This window comes from Papio anubis, chromosome 6, assembly GCF_008728515.1.
Source record: "Papio anubis isolate 15944 chromosome 6, Panubis1.0, whole genome shotgun sequence".
NCBI classification, from domain to species: Eukaryota; Metazoa; Chordata; class Mammalia; order Primates; family Cercopithecidae; genus Papio; species Papio anubis.
This window is the reverse complement of record NC_044981.1, coordinates 146,896,061-146,921,715: the sequence shown is the minus strand read 5'-3', so window position 1 is coordinate 146,921,715 and position 25,655 is coordinate 146,896,061. Positions and strand designations below refer to the sequence as shown.

General features: G+C 37.4%; 3 protein-coding genes across 9 annotated transcripts in view; 2 read left to right on the top strand and 1 right to left on the bottom strand.

The window, feature by feature from the left end:
• The window catches only part of NT5DC1 (5'-nucleotidase domain containing 1), a 152,807-nt gene extending 138,975 nt beyond the window's left edge, over positions 1-13,832 (top strand). For 2 of the 3 annotated variants that reach the window (XM_021936895.2, XM_021936894.2), the window contains exons 9-12: positions 5,558-5,676; positions 6,768-6,929; positions 7,528-7,696; positions 11,947-13,733. In XM_021936895.2, coding sequence (XP_021792587.2) covers positions 5,558-5,676; positions 6,768-6,929; positions 7,528-7,696; positions 11,947-12,062 — 566 coding nt within the window. In that variant the 3' untranslated portion in view covers positions 12,063-13,733. Of the gene's footprint in view, positions 1-5,557; positions 5,677-6,767; positions 6,930-7,527; positions 7,697-11,946 lie in introns of all 3 variants that reach the window. The other variant, XM_021936896.2, reaches the window with a different exon arrangement.
• Positions 1-22,124, bottom strand: part of TSPYL4 (TSPY like 4) — a 43,480-nt gene extending 21,356 nt beyond the window's left edge. Inside the window, exons 1-3 of one of the 2 annotated variants that reach the window (XM_009206238.4) lie at positions 19,993-22,124; positions 16,381-16,422; positions 6,522-6,580 (exon numbers count right to left, since the gene is read on the bottom strand). In XM_009206238.4, the coding sequence (XP_009204502.3) occupies positions 20,707-22,101 (1,395 nt within the window). In that variant the 5' untranslated portion in view covers positions 22,102-22,124 and the 3' untranslated portion in view covers positions 6,522-6,580; positions 16,381-16,422; positions 19,993-20,706. Of the gene's footprint in view, positions 1-6,521; positions 6,581-16,380; positions 16,423-18,015; positions 18,472-19,992 lie in introns of those variants that run through there. The other variant, XM_003898277.5, reaches the window with a different exon arrangement.
• Positions 22,125-22,211: 87 nt separating this feature from the next.
• Positions 22,212-25,655, top strand: part of DSE (dermatan sulfate epimerase) — a 182,992-nt gene continuing 179,548 nt past the window's right edge. The window contains exons 1-3 of one of the 4 annotated variants that reach the window (XM_021936891.2): positions 22,231-22,315; positions 24,297-24,355; positions 25,173-25,294. The gene's annotated coding sequence lies outside the window, so the exon portion shown is untranslated. Of the gene's footprint in view, positions 22,404-24,296; positions 24,356-25,172; positions 25,295-25,655 lie in introns of all 4 variants that reach the window. The other 3 variants (XM_021936889.2, XM_021936892.2, XM_017958389.3) reach the window with 3 other exon arrangements.

Sequence of the window (25,655 nt, the reverse complement as noted above, 5' to 3'; positions counted from 1 at the left end):
GGTATTTATAAAAGTAAGAATAAACTGTTCAGTCAAATTTACATAAAGGAATCCTAGAAATAAAAATTGTAAATATATTTTAATCATAATTCATTATTTAGTAACCTCTAACAAGTCAGAGGTTGCCACCAGAATATAAGCATCCTTAGAGAAGAGACCCTAAGTATGCTTAGGGCAGAGACTTGGGCCATCTCATTCACTGCCATACCCCGACTGACTAAAACAGTCTGTGAAATATAGTAAAAACGAAGAATGAGACGAGAAAGAAAATGAATTGTATTTCTAGCTCAGATTCTGTTTGACCTCACCAGGCTGTGCAGATCCACTCATGTTTGTGACTTTTTACTTGTAACAGAAAAATGGTGGCAACAACCCACATGTCTATCTATAGAGGACTATTATTAATAAATAATAGAACATGTATAAAATAGAATGAAATGCACATATTTTAAAAGGAGGTAGATTACACTGTGCTAGCTATAAAATAGTTTAAAAATAGCAAGTTGCAGAGCCTCATGCAGATTATTCTAATATTAGCATTTAAAAGTATTTTAAAATTATTAGTATTATATTAGTTTGCTAGAGCTACCATAACAAAATACCACAAACTAGATAGCTTGAACAATGTATTTTATTTCTTTGCAGTTCTGCAGGCTGTGAAGTCTGAAGCCAGGTTGTAGCAGGATTGGTTTCTTCTAAGGCCCCTCTCTTGGTTTGTAGATGGTTGTTTTCTGCCTGTGTCTTCACATAGTCTTTCTTCTGTGTCTATCTGTGTCCTAATCTCATCTTATAAGGAGACCGTATTGGATTAGGTCCACCCTGAGAGTCTCATTTTAATTTAATCCAGCCTTTAAAGGCTCCATCTCTAAATAGTCACATTCTGATATACTAGGGGTTATTATTTCAACTTATGATTCGGGGAGGAACATAATTCAGGCCATAGCAGGTATATATATATATATACACACACACTGAAACTCATCAAATTGTATGCTTTAAATACATTCAATTTATTGTATATTGGTTATGTCTCAACAAATGTGTAAAAACATGGAGGAAAGGAATATGCTTATATTTGTATTTGCTTTTATGTGCATAAAAGAGTGATTGCCTTTTGCAGAAAAGGTGAGTGCATACCAGATAGCGTTCAAAAATAAGACTTTTTAAAAATATGTAAATATATTACTGATTCAGAAAAAATCTCATAAATACATATTTTTAAACATTAATAAAGTAATGACACCAAGCGCTTTGGGAGTTTAGGAGAGGCAGCAGTCACTGTGAGTTGAGGTTAGAGATTCTGGCCTACAAAACTTATCACAGGTTCTGCTCTCTGTGGTAAGTTTCGCTTAGCTTTATTCAAGACTGTCAGTCTAGCCTTGACTGTATCATTGTCCCATATCTACTTTGTAACTGTTGTACTGTCAAAAACTTTACTGTTTTTTAAACTCATCTTGTCCGTATGTTCTTACAATAAGAAAATAAAAAGATTTACTTCATTGTAGGAAAACATAGCTATATTTAGGAATAAATTACAGTTTCCAAGACAGCTTTAGTTTTATTTATTTGCCTAAATTGATTGCTCCTCCATGTCTTTATCCAACTTCATTTGTTTCTTAACTTCATTAGGTCAGTTTTTTGGTAGTTTGTAGGCTGAAAGAAAGGGTTTGAGCTTTGTTCTCCTATGAGTTTTCTCCTTTATAGTTATTTTATAACCCAAACATCTATTAGCGATTAAGTTAAAGGATTTAAGGAATAATTTGTATATCTTGTAGAACTTTGGTATAGAAAATTGTCCTAATAATATATTTTTATAGAAAAATGTTTTCAATTAATACATTTTACCTAACTGTTAAGACTGCTTTAAATTAAAGCTGGGACAGTGGAATTTTAGGAAAATAATACAGGTTTGCTTTTTCACGAGATATTTGAATTCAGTTCAAAGGGCATTCTGAAGCCCTCCTTCTTTTCTTCATTCATTGCTGACCTATTTTCAGTATAAATGGAAGATTGTAACAGCACTAAATTTGGGCCTTACATAAAGATGTCATAGGGAGTTGGCTGAGGCTCCATCCTAAATGAGAATTGTTAGTTTGCGGGTGTTCTCAGGGATAACAGATAAAGGTTTATTCTGTGCTATAGTTGTTTCCTGTTTGTGGCAATACCATGGGACACATTCAGGTCCAGGAAACCAAATTCGGAAATGCTCTCTGGGAGTATCATCTTACTTTGTCTTCTAGCCCTAATTTGAAATTCTTTGGAATAAGGAGGCAAAGTGCATTCTTGTCCTGGCTCTTATTATAACATTTCAGTGACTTTGGGCAGATTTCTTAACTTTTTCAGATATCAATTTATTCACCTGTAAATTGAAGGGATTATAGCTAAGACTTCTTAAACACTTACTTCGTGGCAGACACTTTTCCATGTGCTCTATTTTTATCTGCATTAATTTATTTATACAACCACTCTGTGAGGTAAGCATTGTTTTTAGCCCCGTTTTAAAACTGTGGAAGCAAATTATCATCACCATCTATCCCCTTTGTCTTCATTTTTTTCTACATCTTCTAACATTATCTTTCTATATCTTCTAACTTTTTTTGTTTTTGTTTTTGTTTGAGACAGAATCTCGTTTATCACCCAGGCTGAAGTCCAGTGGCACTATCTCAGCTCACTGCAATCTCCGCCTTCCGGGTTCAAGCAGTTCTCCTGCTTCAGCCTCCCGAGTAGCTGGGACTACAGGCACGCGCCACCATGCCCGGCTAATTTTTTGTATTTTTAGTAGGGACAGGGTTTCACCATTCTGGCCAGGCTGGTCTTGAACTCCTGACCTCATGATCCACCTGCCTCAGCCTCCCAAAGTGCTGGGATTACAGGCGTGAGCCACCGTGCCTGGCCCTTCTAACATATTTTTAATTAAACTTTTTAAAATCAATATCCTCATTGTACTCTTTGCAGGACACTGGTTTTTGGGTTGGGGTGGGGGTTGTTTTTAGACAGGGTCTACTTCTGTCATCCAGCGGGGAGTGTGGTGACGTGATCTCGGCTCACTGAAACCTCTTTCTCTGGGCTCAAGCTATCCTCCCACCTCAACCTCCCAAGTAGCTGGGACTACAGGTGTGCAACCCTATACCCAGTGAATTTGTGTATTTTTTGAAGAGACTGTGGTTTCACCATGCTGACCAGGTTGGTCTTGAACTCATGGACTCAAGCAGTCTGCCTGCCTCAGACTCCCAGAGTGTTGCGATTACAGGTGTGAGCCACCATGCCCAGCGTACATTTTAAAATATTATGTAAAAATAGAGATTTATGTAACTATTTTCAATTGACCTTATAAAGAAGTACAGTGCCCTATCTAAATAATGTGAAAAATGTTTATTTGGGTTTATAAACACTGTGCTTGAAACTTCCCTGAGTTTGTTCATCTGCACTGTACAGCTTTCACCTCAGTTCTGTGGCTTTCACAGTCCGAACAGACTCTCTACTGCAGGAATTAATACTTCTCTGAGTCTTGCAGCTTCCTAGCTGTGAAGGCTCTGCCAAAACCCTCAGCTTCAGCTGCCCTTGTAGATTAATTATTCGTTAAGGCAGCCTCCAGTATAGGGGCTGGAAACAGGGAGGGAAGGTAATGTTTGTATAAAGTGAATTTTTTGTTTTGACTTGATTTGGGGTTTTTTGCTTCCTATTAGATTACTGAGTCTCAACATTTAAGAAATTATGATACTATGGATTTTTAAAAATTTTTTCATAAGTAGTAGAAAGATTATCTTCCCATTATCCTTGCAAAGTAGGCATCTACATATCAACTGAGTCTTTTCAGAAATATTGCTGTAAATTATTCATTTTCCAATTGCCATCAAATCCACATTACTTGCATAGTAAGACATTTCAGTAAATAAATAGACATCAGAAGTGATTACTTTTTACTGTGTTTCTCCAGGAATATGCTGAATCTTCTTAGACCCTTTTATTGTTAGGCTAGTATATGATTTTGGCTTCCTATCTATTCTTTCTTTAAATAATAGTGGGATTTTCATTTAATTTTGCAGAAGAATTTTAAAATGGCTGCTGAAATGGCAGCAAGATAGGCATAAATATTTATTGAACATAAGCTGCTAGTTGCTATGATTTGGCTTTAATTATCTATAAATGTAGTTTTAGAATTGTGTTTAAAATATCTGAGGTTATGCAGAAATGCACCTTAATATTGTGATATATTTGACTCATTTTGTAGTAGAATTAATAAAAATTATATTTCATTTCAGTTATAATGACCAATCTTTAATTTGTAAATCCTAAATTCTCTAGTACCAGATTCAAGATGTTTTATGTTACAAATTAAGCAGAGATTTAATGTTGTTGTCTGTGACTTTTACATATAGTTTCTTTAGGGAAAATTCTATTTTAGTTAAAGGTACTAATATTGCCAGAGATGTATTTTTAATGACTGACTTACCCATCTTTGCCTCCTTTCTAAACCCTTTGTTTTCTCCCTGTCCTACTCCAGGGCTGATGTACAACAAAGCCAATGCAGCTTAAGCTTTAAGACCCCCTCATTTATCTCTTCCAAATCCTATCAGGGACCATGGTAATTTTGTATTAATACTGTATTTGTTCTCTTAAAGAGGACCCTTCTAATTACATAAGCTTCTGTATACACACAACCTCTGTATCCAACATAGGATTGTATCTTATAAGATTCTTCTTAGTGGCACAGCAGAGAGGACCAAAAAAGTGGGGGGAATAAACCTGTTTAAAATCAGAAATCATATAATTGATGGGAGAAAAAGGAGGTTATTTTTTTCCATACAGTTTGCAAAGCTGTATCAACAGCTACCAGAGTCTCTGCTGATATGTCATGTATTTCATAAAACCTTACTCAGTCTTCCTTTATCATCGTGCTGGTAGGCGGATTCTCTTCAGCTTTTCAGCTCGTGTACAAGTAATAGAATAGTGGGCAAAATTCAGAGAGGCAGACTCTTTCACCAGCCCTGCTTTAACAGGAGTGGGAAGGTAATGTGCTGGGAGAGGACAACTTGGAATGGTCCACAAACTTGTGCTTTGGCATCAGATAGTCCTTTCATTCCCCACCCACCCCAAGCTGGTACTAGGGTAAAGCATTTGAGGCATCAAGGGTGCAAAATTTACATCTGCATATGATAGACTACTAATTAAAAACTTATCTCCCTCACCCTCAATTCTAAAAAATTAACACCTAATGACTTTCATTGTGTTGTTTATTTGGTAAACCATTTTGTAGTAGTAGGGGCCTGATGTCAAGCAGATGTCTATCTAATCACCGAATAAATCACTTACCAGCATTGAGATCCTGGGCAAAATAACTTCCCGGAACTTTATTTTCCCCAATTAAGAAGGCCATAGGATTAAAAAGTATATACCTTTAAGGGCCTTATAATATGTAGGTACCACTGAATGTCAGCTCCTTTCCCCACAAGGTTCTTGTTTGTACATGTCCTGCAGCCATGCCCTAAGTGTGGTCTGCCCAACTGGCTACTCTCACTTGATTAAAAAGTATATGATTGTCAAACTGTATTTTCAGAGAATGATGAGGAGCAGGAGGCGCTGCCATCTCTGGATAAACCTGGCTGGTACTCCCAAGGGAACGCTGTCCACCTCTATGAACTTCTGAAGAAAATGACTGGCAAACCTGAACCCAAGGTATTTTCCAGTTGAGGAGAAGCCCTCAGCGCCCACTTGCAGACATAAGCAGTTGTGAACTGCCAAACCTCTCCTAATTCTTCTGCTTAAATAAGCCTTTCCTTTGTCAGTGTAGACAGGCTGTCTATCTGTGATAGAGAAGAGCAAGGATTCCAGGCAGGGCACCACAGATTTAGGGGGTGTGTGAGTGTATAGGATGCCTGTGGAATGTTAATCCTGATAACAATCCATCCAAAAAGTTTTCATATATAAAACAAACAACTGAAATTATGCTACAGACTAGCTTAAAGATACACTTGTTTTTGACAGCATGATCACGTTGTTGATGTTGGACACTGGTGCATTTCTAACAGCAGAACCCTTTCTTCTAAGAAAATATTTACCAGAATTTCTGTGAGCTGAGAGATCATGGGGTAACAGAGCCCTGCTCCATTGGCTGTCACCATGCCACAGTCCCCTGGGGACTCCTGAGGGTTAATGGATGGAGCAGTCTGACTTGCAGATGCTGATTCTCATATCCCTTAACTCTGTTTTCACATCTGAAAATTGAGAAGTATGGACTCAGTCAATGGAGTTTTGCCTCAGACTATCTAGGGAACTTTCCAGCTTCAACATGCCTAGCCCCACTCTCACAGATTCTGTTTCAACCAATCTAAAGTTGGGCCCAGAAACTCTCTTGAAAAGTGGTTGTGATTTGCACTTTTAATAATCTCTAATCCACAAATTGTCTCTAATACCTCACCAGCTCTTCAACTGCAGGGGCCATTTTATTAGTAATTGTAAACATCTATGTAAACATATAGGTTCACTTCTTTAGGAAAATTGAATAAAATCACTTATTTCACCTTATGGTCTCTTCCACCTGTGAATGTGTTATATAACTTCTTAAGACAAATCTGGCACCCTGTGAATCAAATGAGACAAGTTGATGGTCACCTGTGAGGTTATTAAAGACGTTTAAGCTGTTTATGCAGTTTTTGATTGTCATACTCTGATGCCTGTTGAGAAATTTTCTTCTTCTTTATATGAAATAAATGCCACTCTCTTTCACAATTCTATGCCTCAAACAGCATCTGCTATCTGTCTTACAGGTGGTTTATTTTGGTGACAGCATGCATTCAGACATTTTCCCAGCTCGTCACTATAGTAATTGGGAGACAGTCCTCATCCTGGAAGAACTCAGAGGGGATGAAGGCGCGAGGAGTCAGAGGCCTGAGGAGTCAGAGCCTCTAGAGAAGAAAGGAAAATATGAGGTTAGGGCTCCCTGCATCTCTTTCCTTGAAAGAAAAATATTTATGTTTGAAAGCCAAAGTATCCTTATACTACTTGACTCCAAAATTGTCCTGGTCAGGCTGAATGCCATCATGTTAAAAAAAACAAAAAAGACTAATAATTTGAAACTTTGTACCAATTTTATTGACTTCATGTTCTATTTATACTGAAAGCAATAAATAATAATCCTGTCCTCATTCCTTTCTAAAAAATAAATACTAAATAAGAAAATTAGACCAAGTTGTTTTTTAACTACCCTTTAGACATCATCATCATCATAATAGAATTAGAGTTATTTTTATTGTAGGGAAAAAAATTCTCTTTCTAGGATGCTCTGTTTGGGCTAGTTTTCAGATAATAACTAACTGACCATATGAAAAGCTAGTTTCTGTTTAAAATCAAGGATACTTCATAATAAGGAGGAAATATTATTCCTGTTCCAAAAACTTAATGTGTGCCCAAAGCCTATGTGTAGATTCCTACAGGGTTTCAAAGTTTTTATTTACTTCATAGACAAAAAAGTTATGAGATTGAACATTAGTTAATCACCATTTTAATTATTCTGTTCTCTTGTTTCAGGGACCAAAAGCAAAGCCTTTAAATACTTCATCTAAAAAATGGGGTTCTTTTTTTATTGATTCAGTTTGGGGACTGGAAAACACAGAAGACTCCTTGGTTTATACATGGTCTTGTAAGAGAATCAGTACTTACAGCACTATTGCAATTCCAAGTATTGAAGCAATTGCAGGTAAGGGGGAACATACCTATAAAGCTTCATCTGTTACTAGACAACAATGACCAGTACTAGAATTCTTGTCTTTAAGGAAAAGAAATCTTCCCACAACATTGATTTATCTTTGGGGAAAACATCTTCTAGATATGGAACCTAGGTAACTAGGACCAGCACTTCTGTGGGAGGCGACTACAAAAGCTCGACAATTTATTTTTTTTTTAATTCAGCTTGGAGGCATATTATAAATTTAGGGAAGAGTTACCAGGACAAGCTGAGGAGGCCCAGTAAGGTGAACCTCGCATTTGAGGCTACTTTTCCCCATGGGTGTTTGCTGATTCTGGAGAGGGCACCACAGAGGGTGAGTGGGTCTTTCAGTAACTTCATGAATCTACAGGAATAGGAACTAGAGGAGAGGGCCTGCCTGAGGAGGGGTGGGTCTGGTGAACTCCCTCAATCTATGTTGAGGCCCTGAAGTGCTTTACTTTAGAATAAGGATGAATTGAGAAGAAATCTCCATTTTCACAGGAACTAGAACTCAGCTTGAAATCAGCTGAATACCTAAAATTGGATTGAGGAGATTCCAAATTAGTAGTGCCCCAATATATTAGTAGAAACAAATATAGATTCTCTTTTGAGGAAGATAACATCATTCTAGGACTCAAATTATTTCTAAAAACAATTCATATAAAATTCAGCACATAATGAAAAATAGCCAGGCACATAAAGATATGAGACCACACTAACAGAAATAACCATGCTTATTATAGTCAAATACAGAAACGGAAGGAATGAGAAATTTGGTAGAGACAAAAACTATGGTATAAACTGTGATATAAAAAGAATGGAGACTGCAGAATTTAAATATTTAAAAAATGAAATTAAGAACTTAACAGGTGGATTTAATAGCAAATTAGAGATGAAAAGTCACTTAGTGCACTGGAAATTAGGTCAAAAGAACATATTTGGAATGAAACGGTAAGAGAAAAATCATAAAAGGTACAGAAGAGAGACTGAGACATAAAAGATATAGTGAGAAGGAGTAAGGTTTCTATACGGCCAGCCTTCTGTATTCTCGGGTTTCACATTTTCAGATTCAACCAGCTGTGGATAAAAATTATTCAGAGGAAAAAAACAATAAAACATAATACAACAATTTAAAATGTTACAAATTTTTAAAAATACAGTATAACTATTTACATAGTATTTACATTGTATTCGATATAAGTAATCTAGTGATGAATTAAAGTATACAGGAAGATGTATGTAGGTTTAATGCAAATATTATGCCATTTTTTGACTTGAGCATGCGCAGGTTTTGGTATCACAGGGGTGCCCTGCAGATACTGAGGGTCATCTGTGATTGGAGTCCCAGGAGATGAGAGAATAAGGGAGATGAGAGAAAAGTGATGGGAAAAAAATAAGCCAAAGGTTTAAGAAGCCCAAAGAAATGAAACAAAATGAATAAAAAGAAATTCAGAGTTAACTGCTAAATGCCAAAGATAATTAAATATTAAAAGCAATCAAGAGCATAAATATAGATTAAATAACAGATTGACATCTGACTTATCAGAAACAGAGAAGAGTCAAAGACAATAGAATGATGACTTTAAATTGCTGAAAGAAAATCATGTGAATCTTGATGGAATTCTATACCCAGTAAACTTTTTAAAGAATAAAAGTAAAATATTGGCTGGGCTTGGTGGCTTATGCCTGTAATCCCAGCACTTTGGGAGGCCGAGGCGGGCGGGTGGATCGATACATCTGAGGTCAGGAGTTTGAGACCAGTCTGGCCAACATGGTGAAACCCCGTCTCTACTAAAAATACAGAAATTAGCCAGGTGTGGTGGTGGGTGCCTGTAATCCCAGCTACTCGGGAGGTTGAGACAGGAGAATTGCTTGAAGCTGCGAGGCAGAAGTTGCAATGAGCTGGGATCACACCACTGCACTAGGTAACAGAGCAATACTCTGTCTCAAAAAAGTTACTGCCTAGGTAACAGAGCAATACTCTGTCTCAAAAAAAACAAAAAAAAGTAAAATATTTTTAGACAGAATAATAAAGAAAATGTATATCCAGAAACCTGCACTAGAGGAAATAAAGATTATTGTTCTCCAGGTACAATTAAAAATAATTCATGTTGGAAGACTGGAAATGCAAGAAGAATGTATGTGATATAAGTATATAGTATAAGTGTATGAATTAAAAATGAATGCTTAGTGTTTGAAACAATAAAAATTAAAGTCCCATGGGATTTACATAAATAGAGAATTAAAATGCCTGACAACAATGGCATGTATATGCCAGAGTGGGGCAGCAAAAATTAACATGTTCTAACATGCTAGAATTAAACAGTTAAGGATAAGACTATGTTCAATATTGATGTCGGAAATGCATGTTGTAATCTCTAAAATAACTGTCAAAAGAATTGTGATGATATACATATACCAACCTACTATGTCAAATAATTTAAGAATCTAAAAGAAAACAAAGGGGATGAGAGAATATTAAGAATCAGCAAGACAAATGGAAAGCATTTAGTAAAATGTTTAATTTAAACCTGAAGTAATTACATTAAATATATGTGACCAAATACTCCAATTAATAGCTGATTTTTAAAAAATAACAATACTCAGCCGGGCACTGTGGCTCACACCTGTAATCCTTGCACTTAGTAGAGATGGGGTTTTACCACGTTAGCCAGGATGGTCTCCATCTCCGGACCTCGTGATCTGCCCACCTCAGCCTCCCAAAGTGCAAGGTTGTTTATAAGAGATATATCTAAGACATAAGGATTCAGAAAGTTTAAATATCAAAAGATGGATGAAATAATACCATGCTAACAGTAACCAAAAGAGAGAGTAACTGCATTAATATGAAACACAGTAGATATTAAGGGGAAAAATGATTAGCATGAGAGAGATCACTTCATAAATACAAACTCTTAGTTCTCAGAAATATATAACTGCCAGTCTAAGATACTCACAAAGTCCCCTGTCCTCTCTCAGGTCAGAACTTAATCTCTCCATTTTCACAATACCAAAAAAATGCCTAAGAAAGAAAACATCCACTCTCCTTTATACAGGCATATGCTTTTCCGCTTGGATTCTTAGTTTCCAAGTTTCCTTCAGCATTTGGCAAAGGGTTTGAGGAGAAAACCGGCAGAGTCCAGTTCTCTAACCCTTCCTTTACAGTGGTCCTAGCCCCTCAATTTTTGTCTCTGCAGCCCTGCAAGACTGCCAAAATCTCTACTGGTTTTTCTGCTGCTTATAGTAACCCCTACCACCAGCCAGAATCCCAGCACCAGAGGAGAAAAGCTGAAGCTTAGTGCTAGCTCCTCTCTCCGCTGGTTCCTCCTTCCCAGGAATTGTATCTTAAGTCTTGGTTGCCTCTTTAGCTCTCTGGTGACTTCAGTCTCATGTTTATATTTTATCCAGATTTTCTAGTTGAAGTTAGAAGTCTAGTTAATTTTTTTGAACTTCAGATTCTTCTTCCTTCAATTGAAGAAGGTTGCCATGTTGTGTGTATTAAAATTCTTATTTAGCTAAGCATTTGAAGATTATTCTTAGTAACCCTCTTCCTGGGACTAAGAAGAAGATTATTAGGTCTCATTCACCAGTTACATGATCCTCTGAGGAGGGCCTGGGAGATTTTTTTTTTAATTTTTATTCAGATAAGCCTTCGTATTTTTGTATTAACTTCTGTGCAGAGTATTAAAATTAAACTCACTAGTTAGAGCTCTGGAGATGATTTGAGATGTCTCTAAATGTGATTTGACTTAAGCATTATTATAAATTGTATAGGGAAAGATATCTAACTCTTCATCCTAAGTGACCTTTGATAGACCTTTTCTGTAATATGGGAGAAAGAATAAAATTAAATTGTTTTAAATGAGATAGGAAGTGAAAAATAACTTAGTACATCCCTTTTGCCTCTTAAAACCTTATATTCAAGTAATGTTTCTGTATTTGTGGATATTCTATTAGACATGGTTATCTCGTTCACATTTAAATGCCTAGAAGCCTTTTTTATAGCTGTTGTAAAAGTTTGTATTTATTAGCCATATATATGTTACAATGGTGATTGGTTTATACACATTTTTAACCTTATAATAATAGCTACACAGAGACCTACTGAAGGAGCAAAAGAAATGTTAAAATTTTACAGGTTTCAAAAATAAGTTTTACTGTCAGTGAATATCAAGTTTTGATTTGTTTATGAAAGGCATTCAGAGGCCTGTGCAATAATTAAATTTTTTTTTCCTCCCCAGAATTACCTCTGGACTACAAATTTACAAGATTCTCTTCAAGCAATTCAAAAACAGCTGGCTACTATCCAAATCCTCCACTGGTCTTAACAAGTGATGAGACACTGATATCCAAATAAGTTGTCTTTATTGGAAAATGAAGTGAAGACCCATATATGCAGTTAAAAAAAATTTTTTTTTCAAAAAATACTGTAAAAGACTTTAAGGAACGAGTTTTATTGACCAAGAAGTTGATATTTGCCCATAGGTCTCCTTTCTATAAATCATCTTGATGTTTAACAACTCTTATTATATTAAAATCTTAGTATCCTAAAACTTAGAACCTTATTGATATTTTCTATACAATAGTTTTGTGATTAGAATTCACCTGGGGACACACACTCCCACACACAGTCACTGTTACACATATGCCTAGTTCAGTGGTTCTCAAAGTGTGATCCATAGACTAATAGCAGAGCATTACCTGAGAACTTGATAATGCACATTGCAGGCCCCACCCAAAACCTGTTGAATCAGAAGCTCTGAGAGTGGGGCCTACCAATCTGTGGTTTAACAAGCCCATCAGGTGATTCTAATTTACACTACAGTTTGAGACCCACCAACCTAGAACATATCCTCCAGAGACTTGGCTTAATTGGTCTGGCTAAATATAGCTGAGCATTGTTACCTTTTATATGCCCTAGGAAAGTGCAGCCAGAATTGAAAACCAACTGATCTATACCAGTTCTTTCAATTAATAGTCAAGAACACTGAGTCCAGTGAGATTAAGTGATTTTTCCAGGCTATGAGGTTTTAGCTATTCCTGTGTTCTCTAAAACAAGAAGATAAAAAGACATGATTTCTTCTCTGTTCATACAGCAAGTATGGAACAAAGATGGTCTAGAAGTCAATTATCTCAACCTCCATTGTTACCCACTAGTTTTTTTTTTCTAATAATGCTAAAGGCTATTTAATTTATTTAATCAACTTTAAGCATTACATTCTCAGTAGGGGATGAAAAATTGGTTCTTGGGGTGAAAAAAAATACTAGATGGGGTGAAAAAAAATATGGATAGGATGACTTCCAAAATCATCCTATCCAACAAAATCTTATTCCTCAGTATTAATTTCTCTCATTGGGAAGAAATTTGTAGTTGAAACTATTTAATTTAATTTGAATTTAATTTCTGTAATTGGGAAGGAAGGTAATAATGAACAAAAAGTTTGAGAAAAAAATGCTTTAAGGGGTTTTACAGGGATACTACATACAGTCCAGGACTGTGGTGTTCTATGTGCTATGTATAGTCATATTAGTAGCTATTTGTTGCAAGATACTTGAAGGCAAATGTTTGCAGTATAGGTTCCTGACTACTCTTTAAGCTGTGATTTCACTCTGTCTATCATGGGCAGTATTAGAAAACATACTGGTTTTCACTATCTGATTTTCAAACACTATCATTATTTTACCTGGATTATAGTGGAGAATTGAGCATATCAATGCATGCATTGGAAAGAAAAAAATTTTGTTAAAATTTGGAAATGTTCAGCTAAATCCCAGATATACTGTGGGATGAGTTATCTCAGGGTAGGTTAAAAAAAAAAAAAATTACTAAAATTTTTCCCTCACAGTCAGTAGCTTTCTTTGATATTTAACAATAAGTATATAGTGATATACTTGAAGTTTATGTCCAGAATGTCATTGGAATATTACAATGAGCATAAATAAGCTTAGGACTACATGAAAGATGCTATCTCGTGTATGCTTTAAATAGAAAATTGATTTCTTTTAAAAATAAAGCTATTTTTCCTTATCCATGTTTATTCTGTAAATGGCAAATAATACATCTTTAAATACTTATAAACTACTGTTAATATGAAAAATGAGAACTCCAAAATAAGAAATAATTGCACTTTTTGGGCCACTGAGTAGTGGTGGGGGTTCGGGAGGCAGAATTCGGTTGTCAGAAGTTCTACGCACCCCTTTAGCATTCTACCTAAAGACCCTGAACAAGTTACCACCAAATTTGGCTTCAGTTTTTTCCATCTTATAAAAGGAGAGGTTTAGTTTATTTCTAAGTTTCCTTCCTTTCTAGCAGTCAGTATTTCTTCTAATGAATGTTTTTTTCTATACTTAGCAAGACTATAATTTGGTTTTTTAAATTTGTATTTCATTGTTTCTAAAAAGTGCCAGTGTTTCTGATTGGATATGGAGATTAAAAATAATCATCCAAATGTGGCACCAAAAAAATTTAAAAGAAAATATTAAAGTAGTTATATGAAACAAAAAAATTGTATAAATGGGCAGAAGACATGTAATATTTGCATACAGGCAAACATTCATAATCTAAAGGACACCTAAAAATAGATTTAAGGGAGCGGAGGTTTTCTTTGCTGGCCACTGTTCATCGCATCAGCAGAGGAAAGATGTGAATGGCTCAGTGACCAAATGTTTTGTCAGAATCTGGTATTTGGAATACTGAGGTAGTAAAAACTTCAACTGAACCATGAATTGCAATCTAAAATCAACTGAGTTTGTTAAACTCTAAACTGAAATCAAGTATTATTTCCCCACCAATGTTCATATCCAAAAATAACTTTAAATACACACATACACACAATTTTAGTGAACTGGTTTGAATGAAAATAAATTTATATAATTATTTTATATAACAAATCAGCATAAAGTAGAAAATCAAACTGCCTCTCTAGATATAATAACCTTGACTGAATGGTAGAAATACATGGATAGCTTTTTAAAATATTCAGTGTTGGAGTAACAGTCCCTTACATCTTTTCAGGCTCTTGAGCACAAGAAGACTATCCTAACAGTTGGTTCCCAGATTGGTGCAAGACTGGAATACACTTGACTGCTTTTGTTAAAGCCATGACAGCATACCAAGTAATTCACCCAGTATGGTCTTATGGCCATCCTTGAAAATCCCTGGGCATGGTCCAGTTCACATAGAATGAATTCGAAAAGGTGTCTCTTGTTGGTCTCTAGAACTATCCACAGAAATAATCGTAAAATAGTGGTCATGAGTGCTGACTCCTCGCTAGGCTACTTCATGTACATTGTCTTGTTTACTCTCTATAGCAACCATATGGGATGTATATAATTATTAAATTGTACAGATGGGAAAACTGAAATTCAGAGAGATTAAATACAATGCTTGCTCTACGTTACACTGTTACTAAGAGAGCAATACATGAACTCAGGTTTGATCCTCAAAATCACACTTTTAATTACTTGATACATAATGTCTTCCAATGTTGAATCTAGACTGGGGCAAATTCTCAGCCCAAAACCGCACTTCAATTCAGCAATAATGCCATTCTAGGACATGAGAAGGATTAAAAGTGAAGACACAGTCTCTATTCTTAAGTAATTCATAATTTGGCCAAATATATTAAATATCTGTAATATAAAACCTAGGAGAGTAAAATAGAGATCCAAGAATCATAGGAGTCCTAAAGCATATAATGAATTTGCTCTTCTTGGAAGCCACACACACCAAGGTCATCAGTAAGCAGGCCTACTCTTTCTTCGTATTCTGGGTTAATGTTCACCTTGACTGCTTGGTTAATTTCCCTCAGTTGCTGAAGTAACCAAAATGGAGAATGAGTGATGAAAACTCATCTTTGAGTAAACTTAGTGGGAAATGGGATATCTGGGCCTATAGAGAAGTTGAGTCGTTACTTAGAATGACAACTAGAAAAGTACATAGACTGCTTGACAATTAGTTTCTTGAACCACGTACCTGTTCACAGACTTTTCAAAAAACAAGTTTGTTTTACTTTTTTTGGTACTTTGGTCATGTTACTTCCTTGGTAAAGGTCAAAGTTTAATAAAGCTTAACAAAGTTTAATAAAGAAAAGGAATAAACTACTATCTAAATGTGTTAAAAGCAATCACCAAGTTTAATCAATTTAAAAATATTCTCTTAATTTAATAGAAATGTCAGCAGTTCTTTACAATGCTTAGCAGCTAAATTCTGTGAGTATAACATTTAATGTCTTTTTGGTACATTAAATGTTCAATGCCTTTGATGAAGGGAACAAACTGTTAATTTCATTCATGTGCAGCAAACATCAAGATTACATAAGTAAATTCAAATGTGTTCATCTGTAACTGTATGGAATCCTGTATTAAATCAAGGGATAAAATGTACTCCTCTCAAAGGCTGTTCATGAATGATTAAACATAACCTTCAACTGAGGCCTGAATACTCATGTCAATAGGGTTTAACATTTGTATGCCAAATTTACTACCATAACTGTTATAGTGTGGAAGGTACGCTAGCTTGAAATCAGAAAACTCAGCAGTGAGACTTGCATCTTAGGCAGTTTACTTCCACTTTCTGGACCTCTGTTTTCTCAACTATTTAAATGGAAAGAATAAAATTTGTTACAAGGTTTATCAAAGTAATATGAGACTGCACTTCGAAGTGCCTGACATACCTCAGATCTTTTGAGGAGATTGTGAAGCCAGGGAATATGTCACTGAAACAAGATCAAATATCCAGGTCTTAAATTGTGATTCTGTAGGACAGGAACTCAAAAATTAAAAATACAGGTAAGAGTTTTAGTTTTTGTTCGTTAATGACGAAAACTTTTAAGGACGCTTGAGTTAGCTGGAGACAAAGAAGCAGCACCAGGAGCAATGGGTAGAAGGGCCTGGTAAGAAGGTCAGAGAAGCCTTTTATAAGTGTCTGGCTTGTGCTGAATGCCCAGAAATGGAAGCCCAAGGAAATGTTGTATGAGGACCAGGAAACTATGCAGTGTCACCACTACTCACAGAGATTATTGCCTGAGAAGACTAAAATGATAATACTTCTTAGGTGACCAGAGGATGGGAGAACCTCTTAACAGGTTTGGAGGTCCACATAAAGAATAATTGGGGTCTAGAATTATGGAAGAAAAAGCAATACAAAGAAATGGAGCAGGGCTATAGCAGTGAACCAATTGGTTGGTAAGTGAAACCTGTAAGATGCCTAATTGAGTAACTTAATGACTAATTTTATTAGACTAAACAGAACAGAAACCATGCTAATCTGTAACAAATAAGTGGCACCAGCCTATTAGAGTGAATGCTATTGGTTAGACTAAAGCAGATAATAAGCCAAGTGTAGGAAAAATGACATTTTCTGATTACATCCAGAACAGGCACAGAAAACGTATAATAAAGCTTGAAACAGGTGGTTGACAATGCAGAAATCAGTCACTGAACTGAAAAGGTAAGATGAACATTGTTAGGGGAATTTAGGATTAAGATGGATGTAGAGCTTGCAAAAGAAAACCTAGCTCTCTAATACTTAAAGTTCTCCAGCCCTAGAAAAAAATACTGCAGCAAGAAATTGCAAGTAACAATTGCACCAGGAGTCAGCATCTATTTAACTGTATGTTTAATTAAGTTTCTAACTCAAATGAGAAATTTTGGGCCATTTTTGTCAAATTTTTGCTTAGATGGCTACAAATACTTGGCAATTCATTTTCACAGATTTTGCAGCATCCATAAAGCCCTCCTTACTGCAGAGAATGCAGAGGTATTTATCCAATAAAACTTCATGTAATTGCTGCTATACAGCAAAACTATCATTACTGGTAATTAAAGTTGTGATACCTGATATCATTTGTCTCTAGACATTTTATTTCATGTTTTCTTGGTATTCTTTTTAAAGCCACACACTGGTGTAAGAAAAGAATGTAAGTAGCACTCGGAATACACAATAATTAATTCTTCCAAAAGTCTATCTTAAGCTTATTGAGAGTTAGACCTCGGAAGGCACAGTTAATATAAATGTAATGAACAAGGATGCTGCATAGACAAGTTTTCCACTGAAAACAGTATTTTAAGTGATACTATATGGTGCTTCAATTACCACCAAAAACTGCACTGGTTATATAGAAAAAATAATGCTCATGAGTATGCAGTTGTAGTTGGGCTTCTATTTACCATTTTTCAAGTGAAAAATCTTAGGAGGTTTGGTGGCTGTTGCTTTTTTTTTTTTTTTTTTAACTTTCAGGATGATAGTTACTGGTATCATTTGATAACTTTAATGATTTCCCAACCTTAAATTAACCTAGACAACAGAATTTTTTATTTATTTTTATTTTTTGATGAAAACAAGAAATACAGTAGTGACACTTTGTTTTTCCTTCAAGCACATGGGAGAAGACAAAAGTACTAATAATCGTCATTGAGTTTGACAGAGAAATTCTACTAGTACTTACACTGCTTAGGAACATAAATGTCAAGTACATTACTAGGGCAAGAAATACCAAGTAAGACAATAGAGTCATATTTTTCTTTTTGAGGTTATTTTCACAAGACATAGCAACAATTTGTAAAATATTCAGACTACTGAAAGATCACATTCAAATTATATTTCTAAGAATAGAGCCATATATGAACAGAGAGCAGAACAAGCTAATACATTAATGAATATTCACTGAAGTCTTCATACTGCACAGGACACAAATTTGGTATTTTTGCACATGTTGTCAATTATAAGCAAAAAGCAGGCCTGTAAACATCAATTTTGTCATAGGCTGAAACGGAGAAAGGAAATAGATTTTACTCAAAAACAGTGACATAAGGAGCATATACCATTAATCTTCCACACATATAAAGGTCACTCCTAGGATAATCGAGAGGAAACACCCAGACTTACAGTTTTGTTTACAAAAATCTACTGGTGAATTCAAGGACTTAGGAAAAATTGAAGGAAAATCTTCCTCCAAGCATACGATTTAAATCCCAGCTCCTCTTCCCTGGGGCGCACCTCAGGGGCCTACCCTCCCACCCCTGACCCTGCAGGGTCTTTCCTGTAGGCCTTTCCAAATCCACTCCACAGCAGGCTCATTTCTGCTCTGGACTTACTCAGTTTCCCAACCTAGACTAACCTCTCCACTGTGTGTGTTCAGACCTCCTCAACCCTAAGGGAGCTTAGGTCAAAGCCTTCAAAATCGAAAGGGAAAAATTCCCCTTATCCCCTACAAGGAGGCTGGAGATCTTCCACCATGCAGGCTGCAGCCTGCTTCTTCATTTGTTAGGAGCAGGAAAGGAAATGCAGAAGCTGAGAAATGAGGGCCAAGAAAGCCAGGCAGTAGGATGAAGACACATGGGACATCAGGGCAGGAACAAAGTAGTACAAAGGAGAAGAATGACCTACAAAATGCTACCCTTGGGTCATTTCCAAGCAGTCCAAGGCCTAAAAAAGCATTTCCATCTTTAGAAAAGTGGAGTGAAGCTAAGTTTTGGTTGCCTTCGCTCACATCCTGTTCAGGACCTGTCCTGAACCCATCACTGTGAGGCCCTTCTCTCTCTTTCCAGCTTCTCAAACTAAAAGCTCAAGAAATACACAGGTTTTGGTAGAATGGATAGGGTAAAAGATAAAGATGTCAAAACCTGCCTAAAAGAACACTGCCTATAACTAAACAACCTATAGGTCTCCCTGTGAAATTGTCAGACCTTGCTAAAGGAAGTGGGGTGGAGGAATAAGGGCAATAAGAGATCTGGAACCCATTTAATCATACCTTTCCTCTCTGAACACAATCAAGGAAAGAGCAAATTAAACAAAAAGTCTGCTTTGCCAGTTTTGTTTTCTGTTCATAAGCTAAAACTGCTTCAGAGTGAAAGGGAAGAAAAGAAGGGATGGGAGGGAGAGGGGAAGGGGGAGGGAGAGAAAGAAAGAGACACAGAGACAGAGGCATAAGAAGTCTCACATTCCAGAAATATCTCTTCCTCAATGCCCCAACTCCGGCAACTTTGTCATGTTCAGAGTGGGAGCAGGCGGGGAAAAGAGGAAATGCCTAAAGAAGTTGCTCAGATTAAGGATGGTTTGTTGGCTAGCAATCAGAAAGACTAAGCTGGAAGGGACTGCGTTCCAGCCTTGCTTTGGGCACTGTCACATATGACTGCCCATCCTGGTGGCAGGGGGTGTTCCTGTGAGCTCCCTGGGAGCTACGTCTACAGAGAGTTCCTGAAGGCAGACAATGGTGGCCTAAGCAAAGTTCAACCAGAAGGTGAGAGCAAGTAGGGCTGGGCTATAGCACAGGCTTCATACTTACCAGTAGCTGGTCATGATGTAGAGTAACCAAAGGTACAGGAACACCAATGTGATATCATAGAACACTTTTCATCTATTACCTCATTCATTCCTAGCAGTCACCCACCAGCCACCAGCTTGTTCTACCAGATAACCAGTAGGGCGGATGGCACAAGCCCAGGAAGGCAGCTGGGATCCAGTTGGTGGTAGTCTGGAATGTCCAATTTGGGTTGACGGCTGGGTTAAGATATCAGTTTTGTCTTGCAGTGGTAATACCTAAAGAGCTTACCATAAGTACATGGGTATCAGGTACACAGCCAGCATAAAGTATGAAGCCCAGTCAGTTATTTGTGAAGATGTATCAAGATTCTTTGTGGTACAGAACCACCTAAACTGGGAGAAGACCACGGTCACAGACAGGGTCCAAGCCATGCAAAGAAAGGCAGTATGGTACAGTACATCTATAGTATCATGTTTGGCATAGAAGCCGTAGAAGGCCATGCACTTGAAACATGTTAACACAATGCAGAAAGGCATGAAGGTCCAGAGGAAAAATGGCATGGGCAGGTAAGCCAATAATCTTGCAACTGATTACTGAAGATTTAGAAGAACCAAAGGAAAAGATAATCCGCAGTATGAAGAGAAAGCAGACAGAAGCCTGCATGCTGTTGGCCGAGCATAGGTCCGAGAGGAGGTGGTAAGGAAACTTGTGCAGAAGCTTCTCACAGGACAGAGATTAGCCAGACTGGAACCTGAAGGATCTGGCGCTCTCCACTGGCTGCCTTGGTGGGCCTCGAATTCCTCTACGGGGCCCTTCCCCCATCAGGTAGTATTGTAGGGGATTGGGCCACAGTTCTCCTTTGATAATCTCTGCAATTCTGTCGAATTCTAGAAGGCTGTGGTCTGAAAACCAGTTGAAGAAACTAGGGATAGTGTTCCCTTCCCGGTTTCTGTGGATATGAGCCTGGGGATCTTGGCCTCGGTGCCAGCGGATTGGAGTGGAAAGAGACACCACTCGCCCAGAGGATCTGCGCTCATATTCCTTGATGAGCCCCTCATTTCGGAAGTAGGGGTTGCCCTGAAAGATGAACTTGAATTTGCAGCCTGCTCTGGGGTGTTTAAGCTCCTCCACCTCCAAATTGATCATGTACCTCAGCATGTCTTCATCTTGGCCACTGATCATAGGTGACAGCTGGGGGTGGTTTCGAAAGGCAGTGACCCAGAAACCTGGGATATTTTGGATAATGAAACTTCTGCGCTGCATGTGGAGCCTTCGCATGCGGCCAAACTTGCGCTCAAGCTGAAGGAAGGCCCTGTCAGCCTGGGCATTTACGTTTGACAACTCTTGATCGATGGCCTCCAGCGAGTCCATGCAGTTATTGATCTTCGGGGCCCTGGGCCGTGTCTCCTCTTTCACCCCTCCTGCCACCTTTTTTTCCTTCTGCACTACCTTCTTTTCCTCCATCACCGCCCCTGCTTCTCCCTCCTTTTCCACCGCTGCTGACATGGCGCACTTTTTAGTCGTCACTTCCTTGGCCTTCTTCCCGGCTATCATCTGAGACCCCAACCCCCCTGCGCCACAGGCTTCTAGAGCCTTCTGCCCAGCAGGGCCACGGGGCTCTCCAAGCTGACAGCCATTTTTCTGGCTGTTATCAGCAGCCTCGGAGGCAAAGGCTGCTTCCAGACCTTTCGTAGAAGGTGGAGCATCCTCCTGCCCGGCTTTGGTCGCCACACAGCCGCGACTCCCGGCAACTGGGACGCGGAGCGCGGGGCCGCAGTCAACAGGATCCCGGGATGCACCTCCCTCCGCAGCGGTCTCCAAGCTGCCCCCACCTGTGTTCGCCATCACCTGTGTCGCCTCGGTTTCTTCATGGAGCACTTGGCACTGGTCTAGGTCCGGATCTCCTGAGGCATGGTCGGGAGCAGCCAGGTCGCCGGTTTGGGCGAGAGGGAGCTTGTTGCCCCCATCCAGGCCGCTCATTTTGGTAGAAGTCAGACTGGCGGTAGAGGGAGAGTTCCTTGTCCTCCGCAGCGGCCGCACTCTGCCCGAAACGTCTAGCGCCACCCCTCTTTTACTAGCCGCGGTGCTACCATGGCAACCGGTGATGTCAGAGCGGTAGCGTCCTAACATCGCGCGAGAACTCTGCGCCGGTGACTACGCTTATCAATCCGTCGTATTCCTTTGTCTTCTTGTCACAAAAAGAATTTCATCAATCTGGAAAGGGAGTTTTACTTACGTAAATGGATGTAGACCAGACTCAAACATGTGAGAACTGTGTTAATGTGGATTTATAAGCCTCTGAATGAATTTCTAAGGCACCTAAGCTATTGTTTCTTAAAATAAGGTTAGTTACTGTCTATTCAAGTCAGTTCATAGGGCTTCTCGTGAGTAGGAAAGTGGATTCACAAACTCACAGGCTTTCCTTCTTTAAGGTATGGATTCTTGGCTATTACCAAAGAATTTAGATGAGCAGAGTTTGATTTTTAAAGAGAAGTGTTACTATGTTTAGTGTTATTTTTTAAATTAAGGAGCAGCTGAAAGGCAAACTTCTCTCCTCCTAACAAGACATAATAAAGGAATATTTCAATTTGTCTTACAGATTTTAAAGTTTATATAATTTGGCCAACATCTACAAAGCAAGTGGTCAATATTTCCTCTTCACTTTTAACTAATGAAGAGTAGCAAAATGTTTTTCCTTACGTAGAGGTGACTGGCACAGGAGCACAAATTGAGGCTTTTAAGCGGTACTGAAAGAAATATCTCAGGGGATTTTAATTTCTAAACTGATGCATATGTTCTTTTCCTCAGGTTACAATCTTAATCTAAAAGTGTTTCCTGCTTCATAATGCCTGTAGACGTGAAGCTAACAAATCTTTGCCAAAATGTGTTCATGTGGTAATTCACTGCAGCACAGGAGCAATAATCAGCTATGTGCGGGGGCATCTATGCTATTGTCTCTTAAAATATTTACTTTAAAAGTAAGGTTAGTTATTGTCTGTTCAAGTCAGTTAGCCCTTACAATTCATTTGATAGTGATTACCAGTACAATATGTTAGTTTGTTGGAGAATAATGGTGTTAATCCTTGGAAAAATGCAAGACCAAAGGGAAATGTAAATTTTGCATATTTATGTTTAACGTCTTACATTTATATTCGAATAAACGGTTATGATTATAACTCTTTGTAAAAGAAACTCCATTTTGAGCACCCCAGATTATGATCACTTTCAAATACAGACTCAGAAGTACAGGTTTAGAAAAAAAGGATTTAGAGGAATGCAGCATATATACTAAGACTTCTAGCGAGGGAAGGAGTGTAGCTCTGGTTCAACTAAGATAAAGTACTGATGGAAGGTCACTGGCAGATAATACAGAGAAACAGCCTGCCTTGCAGGGTTTTTTGTATGCCTAGTCAGCCTACCAAGGACAATGTGTCCAGAATGACCTCTTTACTGCCTGCCAGCTAATCAGTTATCCCATAAGAAATAGCAAACAAGATTCACACAACAGAGAGCAATTATTTTTCTCTCCCTCTTTCCTCTTTGTCTTAATAAACGCTCTTTTTTTATTTGTGTGGTGAAGTCAATCTGTTGAGGTATCATCTTTGTAAACAAGTAAACAGTGTGTTATAATTGACTTTGTGACTTTGAATTATTGACACTGCTCTGTTTCTTTTCCAAAGAATCTTTGCGCTGTTGAAAGAGTAACTCTTTTCCATTATAACCTGAGCCAAGTTGAAGAGAAGCAGGGAATACTGAATGAAAGTTACTTTTCCATGCAGGAGGAAAAAAGAAGTTTGCTATTATATAAATTTATAGAAAAATATAAAATTACATGTGAACTTGTTTTTCTTTCTATGTGTGCCAAAATTTTTTAAAGATTTATATCTCTACTACTCAAAGCATTCCCATCTCTAGCTTTTATTAGCTCTGTTACCTGAATCATTTTTCACTCATAACCACCTGGCCATTCTTTAACACTCAGTTCATGTAGATTGTACTAGGCAGTTTAAATACATTAGATTTTATAAACAAAGACCCAGTGAGCACAGAGAAGTTAACATGCCCGTGGTCACATATATATTAATTAGCAAACTGCCTCCTCCCACTTTAATTACTTTACCTCCTTCCTTGATTACTTGCCATTTTGACAGTCTTCTGATTTCTGTAGAGCCCTTATGACTTTTACCATCCAACTTAGTACAGTTATGTTTCACTTAACGACAGGGATTTTGTCATTATGGGAACATCATATAGTACATCTATCAAACCTAACTGCAATAGCCTACTACACATCTAAGCTAAATAGTATATCATATTGCTCCTAGGCTACAAACCTGAACAGCATGTTGCTGAACTGAATACTGTAGGCACTTGTAACATAATGGTAAGTATTTTTGTATCTAAACATAAGAACGATACAGTAAAAATAGAGTATTATAATTTTATGGTCCCACACTTGTATATGCAGTTCATCTTTGACCAAAATGTTATACAGCAAATGACCGTAGTTATTTATCCTCTACTTTTTAACTTTATTGGTTGTTTCATTAAGGTCAATTTTATCCCAGCTAGATAATGATGACTGCATAGCAGCTTCTGTAGCATCTATGATAGTACAGCCCAGTTACTGTCTCATAGAATGTTTTAATGAATCTTGATATTTAAGTGAAAATTTAAATTTAAATAAAAATTTTGAAAGATTTTACCAATATGAATAGTGTGACTATCCTTGTGTTTCATTTTGAGGTGTGTGGATATATAATAGTAGCTATGAGTTATATTTTACATTTTTTGCATATTAGAATAATATATATTTTGTACACAGTAAAGTCTATTCTACTGGAAATTGGCAATAAACCTTACTACACAGAAAAAACTACATCAGTGACTTATGATTCTATGGAAAAATAACGATAGAAAATGCCATGAAAATCCATGAGGTAGTTTTTATTTGCAAGGAGGAAAGATTTACTGGAAGTTCAAACATAAATTAATACAGTCTAACAGGAATGACTTTACTAAAGTATACAGTAAAGATTGGAAAATTTGTGAAATATCCCCTATTGTTACATCTTTGGCCAGCAGTTTCTTTTTCAGAATGATATAGTTTCTGGTTCATTATAGCTTACATTTATTTAGTGTTTTCTATATACCATATACTTTTATGCGCTTAAATGTGTATCTCATTTAATTTTTACCAGGACCCTGTGAGGTGATATTATGACCTCCACTTCACTATGCCTCAGAAGGAATTGAGGCAATGAGAAATAAAGTGGTTTATCGAAGATTACACAGCAAGTAGTGGAGCCACAATTTGAACGAGGTAATCTGACTAGAGAGCCTGTGCACTCATTCACCGTACTATTCTGCAACCTTACACAACCTATAACATGAAAAACCACCTTCTTAGAAATAAGACTGCATGACCATCCCAATTTAATGTTGAACTTTCTTCTTTATCTTCTTTTCCTTTACCTGTCTTAGTCCATTCAGGCTGCTGTAACAAAATACCATAGAGTGGGTGGCTTGTAAACAGTAATTTACTTCTCACAGTTCTGAAGGCTGGGAATTCCAAGATCAAGGCACCAGCAGATTTGGTGTCTGGTGAGGGCCTGCATCCTGGTTCTTAGACTATAGTTTGTTGGTTTTTGTGTTTTGTTTTGTTTTGTTTTGCTGTGTCCTCA